The following is a 22316-nucleotide window of genomic DNA, read 5'->3' on the forward strand; positions in this document are numbered from 1 at the left end:
CTTGACTGTACCCTCGAGAGACTGTTGAACGAAATGTCCAGATAAGCTGTACCTGGACTCCTGAATCCACAGAAACTCTAAGCCAATAAATGTATACTATTTTAAGCTGCTAAAGTGGTAATTTGTTACACAGTATTAGCATAACGAACATAGGCAAAGCTACTAAGAGAAACGGGCCAAGCAATGGAGGAGGGGACAATATGTAAAACACAAACAGTACATGGAAGGGGAATACACTGGCACCCCAAAGTCCATCCCTGGGCACAGAACCTCTGCAAACAATAGGTCAGAGCGACCCCACGGACTGGGGCCCACCAGGCGCCTCGGTCCATGGAATTTTCCAGGCAAGAGTACTGGAGTGGGTTGCCATTTCCTTCTCCAGGGGATCTTCCCAACCCAGGGATCGAACCCGGGTCTCCCACACTACAGGCAGACTCTTTACCTTCCGAGCCACCAGGGAAGCCCACTAACCACATGGTTGGGATTGTTTACATCTTTCCCTAAACCAAGCTCTGAGGGGTGCCGCTATCGGCATCTCTTCTACAGACAATTTTTACAGACTTCTCCTCGGCAGGTCCTGACCCTGGATCTGTGAGTACAGGAATGAAGATGTCAGGTATGTTCACATTCTGCTTGAGGTGTCAAATACACACAGATGTGTGTAGCTGAGTGTTAGTGCTGCCTCAGAAGACTGAATGAGGTGCTCTGGGAGCACTAGGGGCCAACCCGTCTGGTGGGGGCCCCAGAAATGTTCATGGAGAATCCACAGCAATTTTGAGTCATAAAGGGTGAGCAGAAAAATTATATAATATATTATATATAATATATATATATAATTATTATATATATATTAGAATGGCTTTCCCACCAGGGCTTCCCTGGGGGCTCAGACAGTAAAGAATCTGCCAGCACTACAGGAGACCCAGGTTCAATCCCTGGGTCAAGGAAATCCCCTGGAGAAGGGAATGGCTACCCTATATATATATATGTGTACAAAAATTGCCACTGCATTGGGTGAGTTATGGGGGAAGAAGAGGGGCATTAGCTCAGGCCACTCTGTGATGGGCCTTCCCCATCTAAAATGTTGACATGTGAGTGGGTTTTTTGTTGCTGTTGATAATTGATGACAAACAACAAAAACCGTCTACACCGAGGAGTGAGAGCATCTATGCGTGTTGTGGGAAGATGCACGTAACAGCGGACGGCAGCAGGAGGTAAGACAGCGGCAAGAGAAGCGGTGAGAAGGCCAGCGCAGGATACAGGTGTGTTTCTGCTCGCTCTTTTGTCCCTGCTTTGAGCACAGGGCCCACCCAAGAGCAGGGGGCAAAAAGTGCTTATTGAATCATAAACCAACAGATCATCAAAAGAGGGCTCCCAAGGCAACGGGCAGCAATTCGGAAAACGTTGAAAGAGTTTTCACTCCCCGTGGAGCTGGGAGAGGGAATATTTTAAGGCATCCAGGGTGTGAGGGATGAGGCAGAGGACGAGGGCTGTAAAAACAGAAAGTCCAGACTCAGGACCTCTGTTGAGCTCTAGGTGGAGTAGAAAGGGGCCACCTCAAGGCCTGAGGGGTTTAGAGTGTCTCAGGGATCCAGTCCAGCACCACGGTTCAGGCTTGGGGTCCTCCCTGATCCTCGGCATGAAAGTTCAGGCACATTCTAGCTCAGGCTACATTAGCAGCCACTCTTCCCTCCTGGTCAGCTTTTTAGGGAGCTGTTCATTTTTCACTGGCTTATCCTTACCCTTTTGCCTAATCCCTAGACCCATGTTTTCCCTCAGCTGTTCCCTCTCAGAGTATTCCCAGATGGTGCTAGAGGTAAAGAACCTGTCTGCCAATGCAGGAGATTTAAGAGATGCAGATTTGATCCCTGAGCTGGGAAGATCCCCTGGAGGAGGAAATGGCAACCCACTCCAGTATTCTTGCCTGGAGAATCCCATGGACAGAGGAGCCTGGAGGACTATAGTCCACAGAGTAACAGAGGTGGACATGAATGAAGTGACTTAGCATGCACGCATGCTTCCTCTTAGAAGGAGGAGGTTCATCTCAAGACAAGGCTGAAAAGGACCACTCCCTTGACCAGATTGACCAAGTGCTTCTTCTTGTAGATAAGGCACTCTCTTCTCTGTCTTCTGACTCACAGATAAGATGTTCTTTTATCTATCAAAACCTAATAACTCCTCTGCCCATGCCAACAATCCCTCTGCCCATTCATTCATTTGTTCACTTAGTTACTCACTGACAAATATTTATGGAACATCGACACTATTCTAGGCGCTGGGACTCAGCACTGAACGTGAAACACAGGATCCAGGCTCTTATATGAGATGGGGAGGCATAAAATGAAGAGCAAGCAAATAAATGAACTAGAAGACCTCAGAGTAAAAAGTGCTCCAGGAAAAAAACCCCAAAAGAGTGAAGTAGTAAGTGCTCCAAAATGTCTCCTGGGTTTCCTATCTCAACATATTTCAGACCAACCAGCCAATGGCCTAAGTGCCAAACCTAGGAAGCATCTTGGACTTACCCTTCTCACTTATTTTTCACATTCAGTTATCAGTCACAAAGCCATGCCTATGCCGACTTTCAATGACTCTCGAATCCATCTGTCCTTCTCCACCCCACTGACACTTCATGCAGAGACGATCACTTCTTGCCCATTTACTGCAGCATTTCCCTGATTAGTGTCCTCTCTTTAGTCTTGCCCTGTTCCTACCTCTCAGGGCTCTGCTTAAAATTGCTCAATAGTGGAGGGAGGCTTAAGAGGGAGGGTATACACCCACACACCCACACACACACACACACACATACATATGTGTATATACACATATATATACACATACATATAGGACAGAAACAGTATGGACATAACAGAAGCAGAAGATATTAAGAAGAGGTGGCAAAAATACACAGAAGAACTACAAAAAAGGTCTTCATGACCCAGATAATCATGATGGTATGACCACTCACCTAGAGCCAGACATCCTGGAATGTGAAGTCAAGTGGGCCTTAGGAAGGAAGCATTACTAGGAACAAAGCTAGTGGAGGGGATGGAATTCCAGTTGAGCTATTTCAAATCCTGGAAGATGATGCTGTGAAAGTGCTGCACTCAATATGCCAGCAAATTTGGAAAACTCAGCAGTGGCCACAGGACCGGAAAAGGTCAGTTTTCATTCCAATCCCAAAGAAAGGAAATGCCAAGGAATGCTCAAACTACTGCACAATTGCAGTCATTTCACACTCTAGTAAAGTAATGCTCAAAATTCTCTAAGCCAGGCTTCAACAGTACGTGAACCATGAACTTCCAGATGTTCAAGCTGTTTTAGAAATGGCAGAGGAACCAGAGAGCAAATTGCCAACATCTGCTGGATTACTGAAAAAGCAAGAGTTCCAGAAAAACACCTACTTCTGCTTTATTGACTCTGCCAAAGCCTTTGACTGTGTGGACCACAACAATGTGTGGAAAATTCTTAGAGAGATGGGAATACCAGACCACCTGACCTGCCTCTTGAGAAATTTGTGTGCAGGTCAGGAATCAACAGAACTGGACATGGAACAACAGACTGGTTCCAAGTTGGGAAAAGAGTACATCAAGGCTGTATATTGTCACCCTGCTTATTTAACTTTTATGCAGAATACATCATGAGAAACACTAGGTTGGATGAAACACAGCTGGAATCAAGATTGCTGGAAGAAATACCAATAACTTCAGATATGCAGATGACACCATCCTTATGGAAGAAAGCCAAGAAGAACTAAAGAGCCTCTTCATGAAAGTGAAAGAGGAGAGGGGAAAAAGTTGTCTTAAAACTCAACATTCAGAAAACTAAGATCATGGCATCTGGTCCTATCACTTCATGGCAAATAGATGGGGAAACAGTGACAGACTTTGTTATTTGGGGGGCTCCAAAATCACTGCAGATGGTGACTGCAGCCATGAAATTAAAATATGCTTCCTCCTTGGAAGGAAAGTCATGACCAACCTAGACAGCATATAAAAAGCAGAGACGTTACTTTGCCAACAAAGGTCCATCTAGTCAAGGCTATAGTTTCTCCAGTAGTCATGTATGGATGTGAGAGTTGGATTATAAAGAAAGCTGAGCACCGAAGAATTGATGCTTTTGAACTGTGGTGTTGGAGAAGACTCTTGAGAGTCCCTGGACTGCAAGGAGATCCAACCAGTCCATCCTAAAGGAAATCAGTCCTGAATATTCTTTGGAAGGACTGATGCTGAAGCTGAAGGTCTAATACTTTGGCCACCTGATGCACAGAATTGACTCCTTTGAAAAGACCGTGATGCTGGGAACGATTGAAGTTGGGAGGAGAAGGGGATGACAGAGGATGAGATGGTTGGATGGCATCACCGACTCAATGGACATGAGTCTGAGTAAACTCCGGGAGTTGGTGATGGACAGGAAGGCCTGGCGTGCTGCAGTCCATGGGGTCACAAAGAGTCGGACACGACTGAGTGACTGAACTGAACTGAACATATAGCTGATTCTCTCATGTTGTGCAGTAGAAACTAAGATAACATTGTAAAGCAATTGTACTCCAATAATAAAATTTTTTAAAAAAGAAAAGAAAATCTTAAACATCCCTCAAACATTGTTCAATGGTTCTCAGTAGTTTCTTTAGTCAAGTTCAACCCTCTGAACTTGGCAAGCAAGGTCTTTCACTATCTGGGTGCTACTGACCCTTCAGCCTTGCTCCCCGGCACTCTCCTGCCCCACACAGCCTCCACTCAGCCATCCCTGTAGACCTGTGTGTGTAAGTGCTACTTGCTTTTGATCTGTTGCCAGTCTCGCTTGATGTGGCGTCTGCTCATCCTCTCTAACTACTATGTTCAAAACTCAGATCAGAAGTCACCTCATTTGGGAAGACATTTCTTATAAATGACCAAAGGAGCTTTTACAAGGATTACATGGAAAAGATACATGCAACGCTTGGCCTAAAGACGGCTTTCAGCTGCTTATATCTTGTTTACCTGATGGAATTTTCTCATATTTGGGGCAGGCATAGTTAGCGCATAAAGTTTTTTTATTTGCAATGAAACCATCTCAGAATACAGCCTCTGAGGCATGGACTTGTCTCCCTCATTGTTTTTTAATGAGATGGACTCGTGCACAGGAAATTTTCCTTCTCATTTATGATTTTGTTGCTTGATACTTGTTATTTTCATTTGAGCTCCTAATCCTTATTCTTAATGGCCTGGAAGTGATTCTGATGGATCCTAAGATTGGAGACAAATATCTTGAATATATCACCATCCCAACAGCACAAACAATAATAATTCACAGTAGTCCTTGGCCCTGAGGATTGGCTGTTGCCATTTCCAATTTTATATTGCTTCTTGGCACACTCTCCCTACTCCCAGGGCACTGAGAGAATCCACCAACCTGCCACTCTCCATGGAAGGATGGGACCACACACCTCTACCAAACTAAGCCCTTCCTGGGTTGACTTCTGACACCATCACCCTGATCTTCTATGGAGGTTTTAGGAACTCTCTAGAAAAGGGAAAGCCACTTTCTGAGAATACATTTTCCTTTGGGTACCTGTTCCTTGATAAGATTTCTCTCCCAGCACGTGCCCACAAGAGCACACACCCAGTTCTTACTTGGTCGGTCTCCCTCCCTGTGTGAGGTCTGTGTTCTGAAAGTTCCCAGAAGGGGTGGTAAAGATGTAGCTCTCTTACTTGCATTTAGTAGCATCCGGATCCTTTGGTCTTCCTCAGCCTCTTGGACTAGCTTTTCTGCCGGCACCTTGTCCTCTGACTCTACACATGTGTCAGTTTCCCGCAGGTACTCCAGGTAGTCGATCTCCCGCTGGGCGCGCTCCACTCTCAGCACCAGGTTGTGGACTGCGCTCTTGTACTCACTTGTGTAGGTGTGACATCGTCCCAACATAACGGATATGTTTTTCGAGAACTCTTGGAAATCTTGAATGTATGCTCTTGTTGCTTGGGTACATTTCTGCAGTCCTTGCTTCAGTCAGAAAATAAATTCTCAAATTATTTCCAGTTATTTAAATTGCCCAAGTAATGTCAATAACTCTTATTCATAGAAACAGACTTTTAAAATACAAACAGCTAAAAGGGGGTGAAATTAAAAAAAATCACCCATAATTCCTTAACTCAAAGAACTATTGACACTTTAGTGTCCAAATCTTTAGGTTTTCCTATACATTTAGTCATACACGTATAAACATATGTTAATGTGATTTTGCTACATGTTTGTTTTATAACATATTTTTAATTTGCTGATATATTGTGAACATATTTCAATACAAATTAATATATATTTATACCATAATTTTAATAACATAATTCCATTAAATTGATTAGAGTCTTTCTAATGAACATTTGGGCTTCCCTGGTGGCTCAGATGGTAAAGAATCTGCCTGCAATGTGGGAGACCCAGGTTCGATCCCTGGGTTGGGAAGATCCCCTAGAGAAGGAAATGGTAACCCACTCTAGTATTCTTGCCTGGAGGATCCCATGGACGGAGGAGGCTGGTGAGCTACAGTCCATGGGGTGCAGAGTCAGATGTGACTGGGCGACTGACATACACATAAACATAATGGACATTTACATAGTTTTCAATGATCTGCCACTTAAACAAGGGTGAAGAAAATCTTTGTCTTTACACATTTATACTTCTCTGATTATTTTCTTAGGATACATTTCCAGATGTAAGCTCCACCCCCAGCACCTGGCACATAGTCACACTTAATAAGAACTTACTGAATAAAAGAATAAGTTAAGGGGTCTTCCCTGGTGGTTCAGTGGTTAGGAGTCTGCCTGCCATTGTGGGGACACAGGTTCAATCCTTGGTCCAGGAAGATTCCACATGCCATGGAGCAACTACGCCTGTGTACCACAGCTACTGAGCCTGCTCGCTAGAGCCCTGGAGCCGCAACTACTGGGCCCACGTGCGGCAAGTATTGAGGCTGGCTCACTGTGAGCCTGTGCTCAACAAGAGAAGCCACCACAGCGAGAAGCCCGAGCTCGGCAACGAAGAGTGGCCCCCACCAGCTCCAACCAGAGAAAAGCCGTGCAGAGCAACAAAGATCCAGAGCAGCCAAAGACAAATAGCTTAAAAAAATATTTTTAAAAAAGGAATAAGTGAATGAAGGAAATGGGATGGGTTTCTGGGTCAGGATGTATACTTAAAGACCATCTGGTGGTTTACCAAAATGCTCTCCACAAAAGCTGTATAAATATATACTTCGAACAGCAGGATGTAAGACTGTTCAGTGAAGAATGAAAGAGAGATTGAGAAAGAGAAAGGTGTGTGAGAGGGAGGGAGAGAGACAGAGACAGAAACAGAGAGGATGAGAGGGAAAGAGAGAGAGGAGAGAGAAATTGCCTAAATCTATCCTCTTTTATTCTTACCCCACCCCCACCGCCCACACACCCCTGGATGTGGGATCGCATCACTTTGCACGTGTTTGCCTGGCCAACGGTGGAGCCACCTGGGACTTGGCTTCCTCCTGAGGTCACCACAGTCAGGGTGGGAAGACCTACATGAATCACACCCTCTTCTTTTCAGTCCACCTTCATAGCTATGAACGTATCCATCTGTACTCAATACCCTTGTCTGCAGGCAGACTCAAGTCTTGTGGAAAGCTTGCAGGGATGAAACTGGCACTGAACCCCAAGGCAGGGCTGCGGCAAATGAAGAGGGACCACAGTTGAGCATAATTCAGGCACACGTAAGAAAGTGAGATCGGGAAGGTCTCTGAGGAGAGAACCAGTGAGGCAGCGGCAAGAGGCCATTGGCCTGGGAACATTCCATCTGTGGCTCTCAGGCCTCGGTTCACAGGACCTCAGAAACCCAGTGCAGCCTGCTCTGAGGAAGTGTTCTACCCTGAAATAGAACACTTAGCTCTATTTCAACCAAATAGTTTGGACTTAAAGAGTTTTCAGGAAATGTAGAAACTAAATACCAGAGATAAGCGTGTCTTTCAGAGAAGGGAAATAATTTATCAAAATTTAACTTGTACAAAAGCAAGGCGGGACATAAGAAATAGCTGATGTCAATGCCAGGGTGTGTTAAAGGTTAGGACAGAGGGTTACATTTGCCCCAGGGAGTCTGTCCCTGCTGCAAAAATGTTGGGTTTTGCAAATTTTAATGAAGTGGCAGCTACAACGCTTGGGGAAAAGGCCCCGAAACTTCCTCTCTGTTTAACACTGCTGAAACCTGCTCATTTCTAAAACCAAATCCAGTTCAGCAAAAGAAGCACGAGCTTCTCAGTAAGCCAACATCATGACTATTTAGAGTGACCTAAAGTCTCACCATTAAAAGACACAAAGAAAACTAAAATGTGCTGTCCTCCTGATATAGTAAAACATGAAGAAAACATGACCAAAATGTTTAATTTTCCCATTTTAAAAACTGAGCAATTGAATAATAACATTTTAGACATTTACCCCCATGCCAGGCAAGGTTCTAAGTAGGAATTAATTGATTAAATCTTCTGAATATTAGTAAGAGGTAAATTCTATTAATGGCCCCATTTTACAGATGAGAGAAACTGCCAGATCAGGCAACAGAGGAAAGCCCTGCTCAAGAAACCACTAGACAATGAAAAATATTCAGTGTACCCTTAGCAGTCTTATCATTCACTATCTGGAAAAACACATCCCAGTAGGGAGGGAAGCATGGGTAAGAAAAAGTGACTTCTGGGAGGCAGGTTCCCTGGGTCAGGGGCATGGGTGCCACCTACCTCCAAGACTTGAAAGCGCTGATAGATATAGTGCACCATGGCTGGGTCCTGGGCGCGTTGCGGTGGGGGCAGGAAGGCCATGAAGACCAGAGCCCTGAAAATGCAAGCTCGCCTAAGAGCCAGCATCATCCTGCAAAACACCCAGGGCGGGAATCTCTTCTGCTGCTGCTTCTTGAAGACTCAAGGGTTCGGGTGGTGGTCTCCTGCTTTCTAGCCGCTGCTGAGAAAATCCTCCAAAAACAGCCAGACAGCAAAGTCTGCTAGTTACTCCCTCTGATGCGTGATCTCACTTTGCAAACTGGTGATCAAGTCCAGCTGTTGGCAAGTCCGTCCCCGGAGGCCTTGCAGGCCAACTCGGGGTAGAGAGTTCCCTGGGTCCAGCATCTGCTGCCATCACCTTTGACACATGGGGACCCTCTGCAGATAGTGGCCGCCCCCTCTTCAGGCATGGGTGAGTGTGCATGGGGTGGGGAGGGGGGCCGGGAGGATTTCTCCCCTCTGCCCCGCTCTTTTCTTTTTACTTTTGCTTTCCTCCTCCCTAGAGAACTCTGCAGTCCAATCACAGCCCTGACCCCATACACACCACCCCCAACTTCTCAGAGCTGGACTCTCATTTTAGTTTCTGGCCAAAATTCCCGAGATCCTTTTCCCAGAAATCCTGATGGGAGACCCCACCCCGCCTCCAGACTCTCTTTGCATTCTTGCAGCTCTTAAAGGCACAGCAAGGGAAAAAAAAAAGAAAGCTCTCTTACACCTCCGTCTTGGGGCAGGCAGGGCACAGGCCCCATTGCCCCTTGGGGAAGAGAGCTCCAATGGGCCACACGCCTAGCCACCCAGGGAGATAGCTGAGGGATCTGAAACTCAAGCTCAGAAGAGTTTCATTAAGAACCAAACAATTGCTGATACAGGGGCACTTTCAGAGCCAAACCATCAGGAATTGAACTCCTTAGTGAGGAAGTCCTTGAGTTTTTTCACTCTCCAGTAACAGAATTCCCTTCACCAGAAGCAACAAGCCAGCCATACAAAGGACTCAACTCACATTCTTAGTACAAAGTGGTAAAATCTTCAGATTTTTTGCCTTTTCTGTTCAGGCCTACTTATCTTAACCTCTCCTTCTGTGGTTGGGTCCAGGATACTCATGGTTCTTTCTCAATCACCAAAGTGGAGAAGGTTGGGGCATCTATGAGAAGTGAAAAGAACTCTGACCAGGAGTCAGAGACCTGGGTTTGTATTTGATCCCTGCAAGAGACACTAAAAGAATTTTCCAGCGTGGCCCCTGCATGTCCTTGTTCCCATTAGTTGTTCCCCTACCTCTCTTTCAAGTGACTTTAGCCCCTAACTGTCCCTCCTCACCCTCTTGGTATCATCGCAGACAACGGTTCCTCATCCTTAAGGACAATCCCTATTTCTAAGAACTATCTTTGACGACGTTCAGGCCCCTATGTCTGCAGATGTAAGTGTACTAAGTCACGTCATGTAAGGGGATGTGAGTACTGTGGGATTTTGATGTCTTTGGGATGCAGGACGGGGAATGGGCTGGTCCTAGAACAAATTATCCGTGGACATCAAGAGGCAAAGAAATTCTCTGAAATAGGTGATATTCTGCTCACCCTTCCTCTTAAATTCTCATGAAAAATACTGCCCGCTCAGCCTCCTTCCCCAAGTAAGAAGGCTCTTTTGGAAAACTCTCATGCTTGCCTTTTTAAAATAAAGTTTTATGTCAACAGTGCTCTGGTTGATTTTCTTGATGAATGCCTCAATTCCTAACTGTGAGATAGTGAACTAAGATGGATAAGATCCAGTGAAGATGAAACACGATTTTTAGGAGGCGGCATTTTCTTGGGGTACACTTTTTCTTGGTTTTCTATAGCATGGTTACATTATTTTTACAATGAAATAGACACTCAATTTGGAGAAGGAAATGGCCACCCACTCCAGCGTTCTTGCCTGGAGAATCCCAGGGATGGGGTAGCCTGGTGGGCTGCTGTCTATGGGGTCACAGAGTCGGACACGACTGAAGCGACTTAGCAGGAGCAGCAGCTCTACTCCCTGCACCCTGCACTTTACTGAGAGGTGCTGGTGGACTCGGGGAAGTCTGTATGGAGGAGAACTTATATTCTTGAGAAGGCAGAGGCCAACTCAACAGCACCCCATTTGGGATGCTAGAATTCATCATTTGGCTCTGAACAGGAAATCTCTCTTCTCTTTTTTCTATTCACCACTCCTGTTCCCTCACCCCCAATAGCTCTTTGCCTTAAAATCATCCTCCAACCTTCCAACCTTTTTGTAAAACTGTATTGTTTCCTGCTTGACTGAGTGGAGTGGTCTCTAGTTACCTATGTCTCTTCAGATAAAACATTGGCTGCTTTTATGCCAAAAGGAAAGTGCTTGAAAATGTGACCTCAGCCAACCCCTTGTGGGGAGGAAGAAATTTTTCTCTATCCTTCTAGGTTCTTCTGGCTGGTTCTAAGAATTAAATTGACATGAGACAGATTAATAGGAGAAAATCAAACAAAAAATTTAAAAATATATGTACATATGTGTATATGGGAGAAAACCCCAGGAAAACAGAGTAACTCACCAAAACTACTGAAGCTCTTACCTTAAATACCATCTTCAGCTAAAGACAAAAGTGGTTGTGTAGTGATTTAGGACTTCAAAAGGGGAGAAGGCAATATACATAGAGATGAACAAGCAAGTGTTTGGTAAACAAATGTTTGCTGGGCTTTGTAGAGACACTGGGCCACAAAGAGGGATTTTAACAAATTTTCCTAGATTGCTTCCTATCTACACACCTAGTTCATACTTCCTTATCTATGGCCATAGCTCCCTTCCTGGAAGAGGTCCTCTATCTACATGCTTTTAGGCAATTAGGGCAAGTCAAATGATCTTTCAATATCACAGTAATCCAAGTCTATGTCCCGACCAGTAATGTGAAGAAGCTCAAGTTGAATGGTTCTATGAAGACTACAAGACCTTCTAGAACTAACACCTGAAAAAGATGTCTTTCTCACTATAGGGGACTGGAATGCAAAAGTAGGAAGTCAAGAAACACCTGGAGTAACAGGCAAATTTGGCCTTGGAGTACAGAATGAAGCAGGGCAAAGGCTAATAGTTTTGCCAAGAGAATGCACTGGTCATAGCAAACACTCTCTTCCTACAACACAAGAGAAGACTCTACACATGGACATCACCAGATGGTCAATAGCAAAATCAGACTGATTATATTCTTTGCAGCCAAAGATGGAGAAGCTCTATACAGTCAGCAAAAACAAGACCAGGAGCTGACTGGCTCAGATGATGAACTTCTTACTGCAAAATTCAGACTTAAATGGAAGAAAATAGGAAAAACCACTAGACCATTCAGGTATGTGAGTGAGTGAAGTCACTCAGTCGTCTTCAACTCTTTGTGACCCCATGGACTGTAGCCCACAAGGCTCCTCCATCCATGGAATTTTCTAGGCAAAAGTACTGGAGTGCATTGCCATTACTTTCTCCAAGGGATCTTCCCGACCAAGGAATTGAAACCTGGGTCTCCTGCATCGTGGGCAGACACTTTACCGTCTGAGCCACCAGGGAATCCCTCAAATCCCTTCTGATTATACAGTGGAAGTGACAAATACATGCAAAGGATTAGATCTGATAGAGTGCCTGAAGAACTATGGACGGAGGTTCGTGACATTGTACACAAGGCAGGGATCAAGACCATCCCCAAGAAAATGAAATGCAAAAAGGCAAAATGGTTGTCTGAGGAGGCCTTACAAATAGCTGTGAAAAGAAGAGAAGGGAAAGGCAAAGGAGAAAAGGAAAGATATATCCATTTGAAGGGAGAGTTCCAAAGAAAAACAAGGAGAGACAAGAAAGCCTTCCTCAGGGATCAATGCAAAGAAATAGAGGAAAACAATAGAATGGGAAGGACTAGAGATCTCTTCAAGAAAATTAGAGATACCAAGGGAACATTTCATGCAAAGATGGGCTCGATAAAGGACAGAAATGGTATGGACCTAACAGAAGCAGAAGATGTTAAGAAAAGGTGGCAAGAATACACAGAAGAACTATACAAAAAAGATCTTCAAGACCCAGATAATCACGATGGTGTGATCCCTCACCTAGGGTCAGACATCCTGAAATGTGAAGACAAGTGGGCGTTAGGAAGCATCACTCAAACAAAGCTAGTGGAGGTGATGGATTCCAGTTGAGCTATTTCAAATCCTAAAAGATTATGCTGTGAAAGTGCTGCACTCAATATGCCAGCAAATTTGGAAAACTCAGCAGTGGCCACAGGATCGGAAAAGGTTAGTTTTCATTCCAATCCCAAAGAAAGGCAATGCCATAGAACACTCAAACTACTGCACAATTGCACTCATCTCACACGCTAGTAAAGTAATGCTCAAAATTCTCTAAGCCAGGCTTCAACAGTACGTGAACTGTGAACTTCGAGATATTCAAGTTGATTTTAGAAAAGGCAGAGGAACCAGTGATCAAAGTGCCAACATCCACTGGATCATTGAAAAAGCAAGAGAGTTCCAGAAAAACATCTATTTCTGCTTTATTGACTATGCCAAAGCCTTTGACTGTGTGGACCACAACAAACTGAAAAAGTCTTAAAGAGATGGGAATACCAGACCACCTGACCTGCCTCTTGAGAAGTCTGTTTGCAGGTCAAGAAGCAACAGTTAGAACTGGACGTGAAACAACAGACTGGTTCCTAACAGGAAAAGGAGTACGTCAAGGCTGTATATTGTCACCCTGCTTATTTAACTTATATGCAGAGTACATCATGAGAAACCCTGGGGTGGATGAAGCACAAGCTGGAATCAAGACTGCTGGAAGAAATATTAATAACCTCAGATATGCAGATGACACCACCCTTATGGCAGAAAGCAAAGAACAACTAAGGAGCCTCTTGATGAAAGTGAAAGGAGCGTGAGAAATTTGTCTTAAAACTCAACATTCAGAAAACTAAGATCATGGCATCTGGTCCCATCACTTAATGGCAAATAGATGGGGAAACTGTGACAGACTTTATTTTTTTGGGCTCCAAAGTCACTGTAGATGGTGACTGAAGCCATGAAATTAAAACACGTTTGCTCCTTGGAAGAAAAGTTATGAACAGCCTAGACAGTGTATTAAAAAGCAGAGCTATTACTTTTTATTTATTTATTTTGCTAGTAAACAACTTAGTCTTTTATTTGCCCAAGGGCAGCTGTTGCAGGCACTGAGGCCCTAAGACTTCCAGAAGGGATGGGGGTTGGGGAGCCATCCTGCCTTCCAGGTGCTGCCTGCCCCATTCTGCTTCCTGCAGGAGATGGGAGAGTAGATAAAGTGTACCCTTGTGCCGTCAAGTATTTCCTCAATTTTGTGTGTCAGTCGCTCAGTCGTGTCCGACTCTGAGACCCCATGGACTATAGCCCATCAGGCTCCTCTGTCCAAGGGATTCTCCAGGCAAGAGTACTGGAGTGGGTTGCCATTTCCTTCTCCATAAAAAAGCAGATATTACTTTACCAGCAAAGGTCCATCTAGTCAAAGCTATGGTTTTTCCAGTAGTCATGTATGGACATGAGTTGGACTACAAAGAAAGCTGAGTGCTGAAGAATTGATGCTTTTGAACTGCGGTGTTGGAAAAGACTCTTGTGAATCCCTTGGACTGCAAGGAGATCCAACCCGTCCATCCTAAAGGAAATCAGTCCAGAATATTCACTGGAAGGACTGATGCTGAAACTCTAGTACTTTGGCTACCTGATGCAAAGAACTGAATCATTGGAAAAGACCCTGATGCTGGGAAAGGTTGAAGGTGGGAGGAGAAGGGGACGACAGAGGATGAGATGGTTGGATGGCATCACCGACTCAGTGGACATGACTTTGAGTAAACTCTGGGAGTTGGTGATGGACAGGGAGGCCTGGCATGTTGCAGTCCATGGGGTCACAAAGAGTCGGACATGACTGAGTGACTGAACTGAGGCTGAAATGGTCTTTCTGAGTCTTTTGGGACCTTAAAAACAATCAGATTAAGTGGAACTTCAGTGGTGGTCCAGTGGTCAGTACTCCACGCTTCTACTGCTGGGGGCATGGGTTCCAGCCCTAGTCAAGGAACTAAGTTTGGGCGGTGCAGCCTGAAAATCAAAACAATCAGCCTAAATTAATCCTCTTGCCAAAGTGACACAATTTGGGGGAGCAAATTCTGCTCCTCTATACCCTCTTACTTTAGCTCTTATCATCTCCCACATTAATCCTCTACAAGAGCCACATCTAATTTCCCCAACATTCTCTATGAAATTTAAGACTTCTAGTTTTCCTACCACCTCCTCACCTCCACCCCAGGCAGAATAGCCTCCTCATTTACCTGTTTCCAGGGGCATGTTGAAGTCTGAATCTCGGCAATTTGAGAGGTAGGTTCATTTGGTCATGGGTTCCCTGATGGGGAGATGTGGGCCGGCTGTTCCTGGGGTGGCAGGGAGGAAGGAGGAGGAAAAGAAACATAGGCGTGTCATGGGCTGAACTGTGTGCCCTGTGACCTTCAGATGTTAAAGTCCTAGCTGATTAGTGCCTGAGAATGTGACTGCGCTTGGAGACAGAGCCTCTAAAAGGGTGATGAGGTCACTGGGGTGGACCCTAATCTAATCTCACAGTGTCCTAATAAAAAGAGGAAACTTGAACCTAAAAAGAGACACCAAGGGAAACACCCTGTGAAGACACAGTAAGAAGGAGGCCACCTGCAAGCCAAGGAGAGACTCCTTGGAGGAGACCAAACCTCTTGACGCTTTGAACCTGAACTTCTGGTCCTGGAACTATGAGAAGTAATTTCCTGTTTTTTAAGCTCCCCAGTTTGTGGTACTTTGTTACAGCAGCCCCAGCAAATTAATGAGCATGCGCTGAGTTGCAGAGGAAGCAATATGAGGACAGAAAGGAGAGAGATTGCAGTGGGGGTCTGCAGGACGCTCTCAATAAGTAAATTGATAAGGGAAGTGGTCCTCTATGTTCGTTCTTTGAGGTAATTAGGGGCAAGGTCAAAGGTTCTTCTTGAGTCTTGGGCCTTGATTGCTTTTAACTTGAAATAATCCAAATGCCAAAGAGCTTTTAGGGTGGCAAATTTTGCTCCCCTACAAATGCAAGACATTTCTGGGGCTGTATTCTCCAGAACAATACCTGTGGGAGGATGAATGGAGCATGAGTGGGCAAAGAGAGAAGTTAAACTGAAATGCAGCTGCAACACAGGCCCCAACCAATCCCACAAGGAGTTCTGGCCCTAGACGGGTCCTTCAGATGTGTCCTGCAAGGAGGCCAGGGGCCAATGGCTTTGTAGCCCACACTGAGCACTCAGTGGTGAGGGCTGTTCCTGGGAAGGGAGCATAGACAGCCTCAAGTGCAGCAGCTTCCTCTGGCTGAGGACAAGGCCTGGAGAAGGACTCAGCTGTGAGCTGTCAGTGGCAACACTCACACAACTCAGAGAATGAGTGTCCTTACCCTGAGGGTAGGTTTGGGCAACATGCCATAGCACCCGCTTCAGGAGGATAAGCAGAGGCCAGACTTTGCCACGTTTGTAAGACATACACACCAGATATTTTAGATGCTATGGGAAGAAGAATGAGAGAATTAGAGTTTCAAGGAAGTGGGTTACACAAATAGATCTGTATTTCAGAGAGACCTCTCTGGAGGCTCAGTTCAGTTCAGTTCAGTCGCTCAGTCATGTCCGACTCTTTGCGACCCCATGAATCGCAGCACGCCAGGCCTCCCTGTCCCTCACCAACTCCCGGAGTTCACTCAGACTCATGTCCATCAAGTCAGTGATGCCATCCAGCCATCTCATCCTCTGTTGTCCCCTTCTCCTCCTGCCCCCAATCCCTCCCAGCATCAGAGTCTTTTCTAGTGAGTCAACCCTTCACATGAGGTGGCCAAAGTACTGGAGTTTCAGCTTTAGCATCATTCCTTCCAAAGAACACCCAGGACCGATCTCCTTTAGAATGGACTGGTTGGATCTCCTTGCAGTCCAAGGGACTCTCAAGAGTCTTCTCCAACACCACAGTTCAAAAGCATCAATTCTTCGGTGCTCAGCCTTATTCACAGTCCAACTCTCACATCCATACATGACTACTGGGAAAACCATGGCCTTGACTAGACAGACCTTTGTTGGCTACGTTAAAGCAACAAGACTGAATTCAAGGTGGGAGATGAGGACGCTGCAGTGGCTCATGGAGAGCTCATGAGGGCCAGAATGAAAGTCGTGTCAGCGGAGTGAGAGGCAAATGGATGTTGTGGTATTGTGATTGATGATAAGAAATACATGTATTCAGTCCTCCATCACTGTTCCTGGTTCAGAGATCCTAAAATCCTTGGAGGGTTTCTTTTCTTTTTTTTTTAATGAGAGCCATGAAAGTGTCTTTTGTTATGTATGAGGTGGCTTTGGAAATCACCTAAGGATGGAGGCTGGTTGTTGGTGGAGCCAGTCTTGTGATTAAAGTGTTGAAACTCTCGCTTCCATCCCCTTATCTGGGAGAGGGAAGAGGGGCTGGAAGTTGACATTAGTCACCAATGGCACCACCAACTCAATGGACATAAGTCTGAGCAAGCTCTGGGAGATGGTGAAGGACAGGGAAGCCTGGGGTGCTGCAGTCCATGGGGTCACGAAGAGTCACACACACTGAGCCACTGAAAAACAACAGCCAATGGCCAATGATTTAATCAACCATGTCTCTGTAAAGTGGCCTCCAGAAAATCAAAAAAGGAGAAAGAGTTCAGAGAGCTTCCCAGCTGGTGAACATGTGGAGATTCAGGAGAGGCTGATCCAGCGAGCAGGGAAGGGCCACGTCCTTTCCCCACGCCTTGCACTCTGCACCGCTTCCATCTGACTGCTCCTGAGTTACATCCTTTTATAAAACACACGTCATCTAGCAAAATGTTTCTCTGAGTTCTGTAAGCTGCTCCAGAAAATTAAGCAAACTCAAGAAGGTGATTGTGGGAACCACTGATTGATAGCCAGATGGTCAGAAGCACAGGTGACGTGACAACCTGGACTTGTGACTGGCATCTGAAGTGGGACAGTCCTGTGGGACTGAGGCCTGAACCTATGGGACTTGACCCTACCCCCAGGTAGATGGTATCAGAATTGAATTGGAGGATACCCGGCTGATGCTGGAGAATTGGTGGTATGGGGGAGATAACATGCATTGTAAAGAACATCAAAGAACTGCAGAAGTCTTTGAGAAATATTAGAATATAGAATCAGCAGAACTTGGTTCCTGACCAAATGAGGGGTAAGAAGAGGGAGGAGTCAGGCTGATGGCCAGATTCTGCATTGTTTCCAACAGCCTCCATGCAGACCCCTCTAGTCTAACAATCAGACAGCAGACAGGGTGATGGAGACAGTCTGCAAACCTCATTATGTAATTCTGCTGTTTTGAAGCCCTGGCTGTCTGCCTATTCCTCCCTAATAAATTCCTCAGGCTCAGGGAAGGCTTTGCAAGTAAGTTACCCCTGAACGAGGATCTATAGCTGAAGTAGAAAGTAGGCCAAGGAGGGGGGTGAGTGAGGTACCCTTCTGGTAGAGGTAGTGCAGATAGCCATTTAAGAGTAGCTCTGGCCAGCAAGACACCTCTCGGGCTTGAGCATGCCTCTTTGGGATCTGATTTCTGCTACTCTGCTTGTGTTTGCCATAGGTCTCCCACTCAGCCCTTAGAACCTTGTGCAGACATACAACCCTGCTTAGACTAACTCCTGAAAGAAAGAAAGGCACCTTTCCTCTTGAGCTGGGCTCAGAACTGCCTCCAGAACTGGTCCCTTATCTAAACCATGCTCACTCCCATCTGGCAGCCAGGACATGCCACTTAGCAGGCTCTCTGAAAGACACGTGGAAATTCACACGGATGATGTACAAACGTCAGCTCCATTACAGACACCCACACCCACTTCATGGATTTTAGCACTGACTTAAAATCTTATTTTATTTTGAAGGGCTCAGGGCCTTCTACCCCCCAGAAAGCTGGACAGATGTGAGCCCATTTCACTGTGGTTCAACACAGCCCACAAGCCTACAAAGACTGAGCCCTAGTCGTGTCAGTTTTACAAGCCATGCATTGCTAAGGACACAAAGCCTCATTTCTCTATCCTTGCTGGGGAATGAGATATTCTTCATAAGCCAATTTTCAGAAAGCACAAATTTTTTATTTCCTTGGAAAATGTAAAAATATTTTGAACCTTAAATATTTTCATGGAAATCTTTCCAACTATCTTTCAAATATTTACAGCCATTCGTTATTTTCTTTAAAAGCCAATTATTATTTTCTTAACAACATAAGATGACATTATGAAGATTAGCTATCATACTGTGTACAGGGGTCTCTCAGAGATTAAGGTATGTTGAGGCATTTGCTTTGGTACTTACTGGATAAGGACAACTGGGATTTTTAGTTCTAGGATCTGCTTTTTATATTTTATCTTTTTCCCTTTCCTTCTCTGATTCACGCAATCCTTTTAGGAAAAAACTGGCTCATTATCATGCTGGTACCCTCAAATACTTTGACCACCTGATGTAAAGAGCCAATTCATTGGAAAGATTGCTGGGAAAGTTTGAAGGCAAAAAGAGAAGAAGATGGCAGAGGATAACATGGTTAGATAGCATCACCAACTCAATGAACATGAATTTGAGCAAATTCCTGGAGATAGTGGAGGACAGAGGAGCCTAGCAGAACATGGGGTCTCAAAGAGTCAGACACAACTTAGCAACTAAACACAACCTTCAAGGCATGTGAAATAGTCTGGGATTATTTAAACTCAGGCTTCACAAAATATTTGAGGCTACCTCCTAATTGTACTACTTAGCTTCTCTGCATCTCCCCGTCTCCTGGGCTCATGATCTGTTTCAGTCACTCCTTCTGGCTCTGCGTTGTAATAGAATCTAGAATTGGATTAGGGCTCGTTATTCTGATTTCAATCTTAGGACCTTTCTAGACTTTGGTGTCTAGTATCTTTACTCCAGGTTCATGCCTTAATAGTGGGTAAGGGGGACCCTACTGAGTGACCCCAGTAGAGTCCTTTGGGACCTGCTCAGATAGGCTAACTTGGGAATCTCACTCTGTTCTCTCTCACTGTCTTCCAAGTGCTGCCCCAGTACCATCTGCACTGCTCACCAATCTTTGCCCCAAGTTGCCCCAAGGAAACTCGGCCAGTTTTGACAGGCAGAGAAGGTCAGGAAGGACTTTTCAGGGTCTGAAGTTTGTTCTGTTTCCTCTTAGGCTAAATGGCAACCCATTCCAGTATTCTAGCCTGGAAAATTCCATGGAGAGAGGAGCCTGGCAGGCTATAGGCTATAGTCCATGGGGTCGCAAAGAGTTGGACATGACTGAGCGACTATCACTCACTCACTGGGCTGTAAAGGATTCCCTGAATAGGGAGCATAAAACTCCAGAGGGTCTTCTACATTTCAAGAAGGAAACCATCTTCCTTTCTACCTCTGTTTCACCCTCAGAAAGACAGCAAAAGATAAATCTGAATCCTCTAGCCTCCATGATTGGAGGACACTGGTCAAACCTTGAAAATGCAGACAACTTGGGATGGAGGGGGGGACTGAATGAAAAGGGCGACTGAAATACCATATTGTCAAAAAATATCAGGGTTAGTGCCTTTCAGTATACAAGAAAACCAGAGCTAGAATCCTTAAGAGGCTGGTTTTAGTGCCAAAAAAGGACAGTGCATGCATGTGTGGGCACTCAGTTGTGTCCTACTCTTTGTGACTCTATGGACTGTAGCCCGCCAGACTCCTCTGTCCATGGAATTTTCCAGGCAAGAATACTGGAGTGGGTTGCCACTTCTTCCTCCAGGAAAAAGAATGTTAAGCATAGTTTATAATAAGCATGCTAAGGGATGGCTGCATGAAGCCAATCCCTTTTATTGAAGCCAATGTGCTATGAAAATAAGAGGACATGACCTTGCCCTCAAGGAGCTTATAATTTATTAGCACTCACACATACCCACACTCACTAACCCACCCACCCACTTAGCAATATAAAAGAATCCAGTTGTGAAGATGGGGGTTGGTGGCTCAGTCGCTCAGTCGTGTCTGACTCTTCTTGGCCCCACAGACTGTAGCCTGCCAGGCTCCTCTGCCCATGGAATTTTCCAAGCAAGAATACTGGAGGGGGTTGCCATTTCCTACTCCAGGGGATTTTCCTGACCCAGGGATCGAATCCCCATCTCCTGTGGCTCCTGCATTGCAGGCAGATTCTTTACCGCTGGGCCACCAGGTAAGCCCGATGATGTGGGTTTCAGTTCAGTCACTCAGTTGTGTCTGACTCTTTGCGACCCCATGGACTCTAGCATGCCAGGCTTCCCTGTCCATCACCAACTCCCGGAGTTTACTCAAACTCATCTCCATTGAGTCAGTGATGCCATCCAACCACCTCATGCTCTGTCATCCCCTTCTCTGACTGTCTTCAATCTTTCCCAGCATCAGGGTCTTTTCCAATGAGTCAGTTCTTCGCATCAGATGGTCAAAGTATTCGAGTTTCAGCTTTAGCATCAGTCCTTCCAATGAATATTCAGGACTGATTTCCTTTAGGATGGACTGGTAGGATCTCCTTGCAGTCCAAGGGACTCTCAAGAGTCTTCTCCTTGTATGTTAATATGATGCGCTTGGGTGACTTGAAACAGCCTCTTCCTTTCTTTAAGTTCTGTGATTTCCCCTCCACGTATTAATTTTCATGTTAATTTGCTTTTCTCATCTTTTCAAATCTTTGGATTATGTGAAAAGGAAGGAGGTGGAAATGAAGCCATAGGAAGTGGCCACAGAAACTAACTGCCATTTCAGGATGTAATAAAAAGGAACAGACATATTGCAGAAGGGACTTAAATTAGACAGTAAGAAGAGTGTTCTGAGAATTGGGGGGTAAGAGATTATTGAAGCAGGTTGGTATTTTTCTAGTGGATAATGAGATATTTGGGGAATCATTTCAAACTCTTTAGATATTTGTGTAAAGAAATAGGAAGTCCGGAAGAATCCCCAAGAAGGTAACAAACAAGACAGTCATATGTAAATGCTTGTGCTATGTCTAAACACCTATGTTACCCTCTCGCCCACACACCCTCTGCTGTGTCACCAACCTCTTCATTTATCATTAACTTCACAGTCTGATGGGAGGGAGAAATTCCAAGATGCTCCCTTGATCTCACTCACCTCTTCCTACCCTCTGCCCTCCTCATTCCTGGCCTGAGTCCACTCAGAGCACAGACTTCTCAGTTCTGGGGCCTCTTCCCCTCACTCTGCTCTATGAAATAAATACCACATGCACCAGAGTCCCTGGATAGTGATCACTCTGGTTTGGCTTTGGAAACCCACCTGCCAGTTGCCTCTGAACTGAGTCTCCCTGGAGGACAGTGTCCCAACTGGCACCAGTCAAATGCTGTACAAGGCAGCTGTGGCTGGTCAGGCTCAGGTGGCCTATTTGGAGTCTCTGTTCCTACAGGCCTGGTAACTTCATTTCAGCCAAAAGCCTCTGAAGTCTTGCCGATGTCTGCTTAGCTTGGGGATGTTTGGGAATGGAGGGTGGAGAGCTGGGGGGCAGGAACTAATTAATGGGCTCCAGGATGGAATGAGATGAGTGAT

At 45.3% G+C, this 22316-nt stretch overlaps 1 protein-coding gene across 3 annotated transcripts in view; it reads right to left on the reverse strand.

Annotated features, from left to right (window-relative positions):
* The window catches only part of OLFML1 (olfactomedin like 1), a 42932-nt gene extending 20653 nt beyond the window's left edge, over positions 1 to 22279 (reverse strand). The window contains exons 1-3 of one of the 3 annotated variants that reach the window (XR_008703045.1): positions 22050 to 22275; positions 15066 to 15164; positions 14499 to 14835 (exon numbers count right to left, since the gene is read on the reverse strand). Coding sequence is in view for 2 of the 3 variants with exons in the window: in XM_055548775.1 (XP_055404750.1) it covers positions 5691 to 5979; positions 8723 to 8851 (418 nt within the window). In the remaining variant the exon portion in view is untranslated. Of the gene's footprint in view, positions 1 to 5690; positions 5980 to 8722; positions 9216 to 14498; positions 14836 to 15065; positions 15165 to 22049 lie in introns of those variants that run through there. The other 2 variants (XM_055548777.1, XM_055548775.1) reach the window with 2 other exon arrangements.
* Between the last annotated feature and the right edge of the window lie 37 nt (positions 22280 to 22316).

This window comes from Bubalus kerabau, chromosome 15, assembly GCF_029407905.1.
Source record: "Bubalus kerabau isolate K-KA32 ecotype Philippines breed swamp buffalo chromosome 15, PCC_UOA_SB_1v2, whole genome shotgun sequence".
NCBI lineage: Eukaryota > Metazoa > Chordata > Mammalia > Artiodactyla > Bovidae > Bubalus > Bubalus kerabau.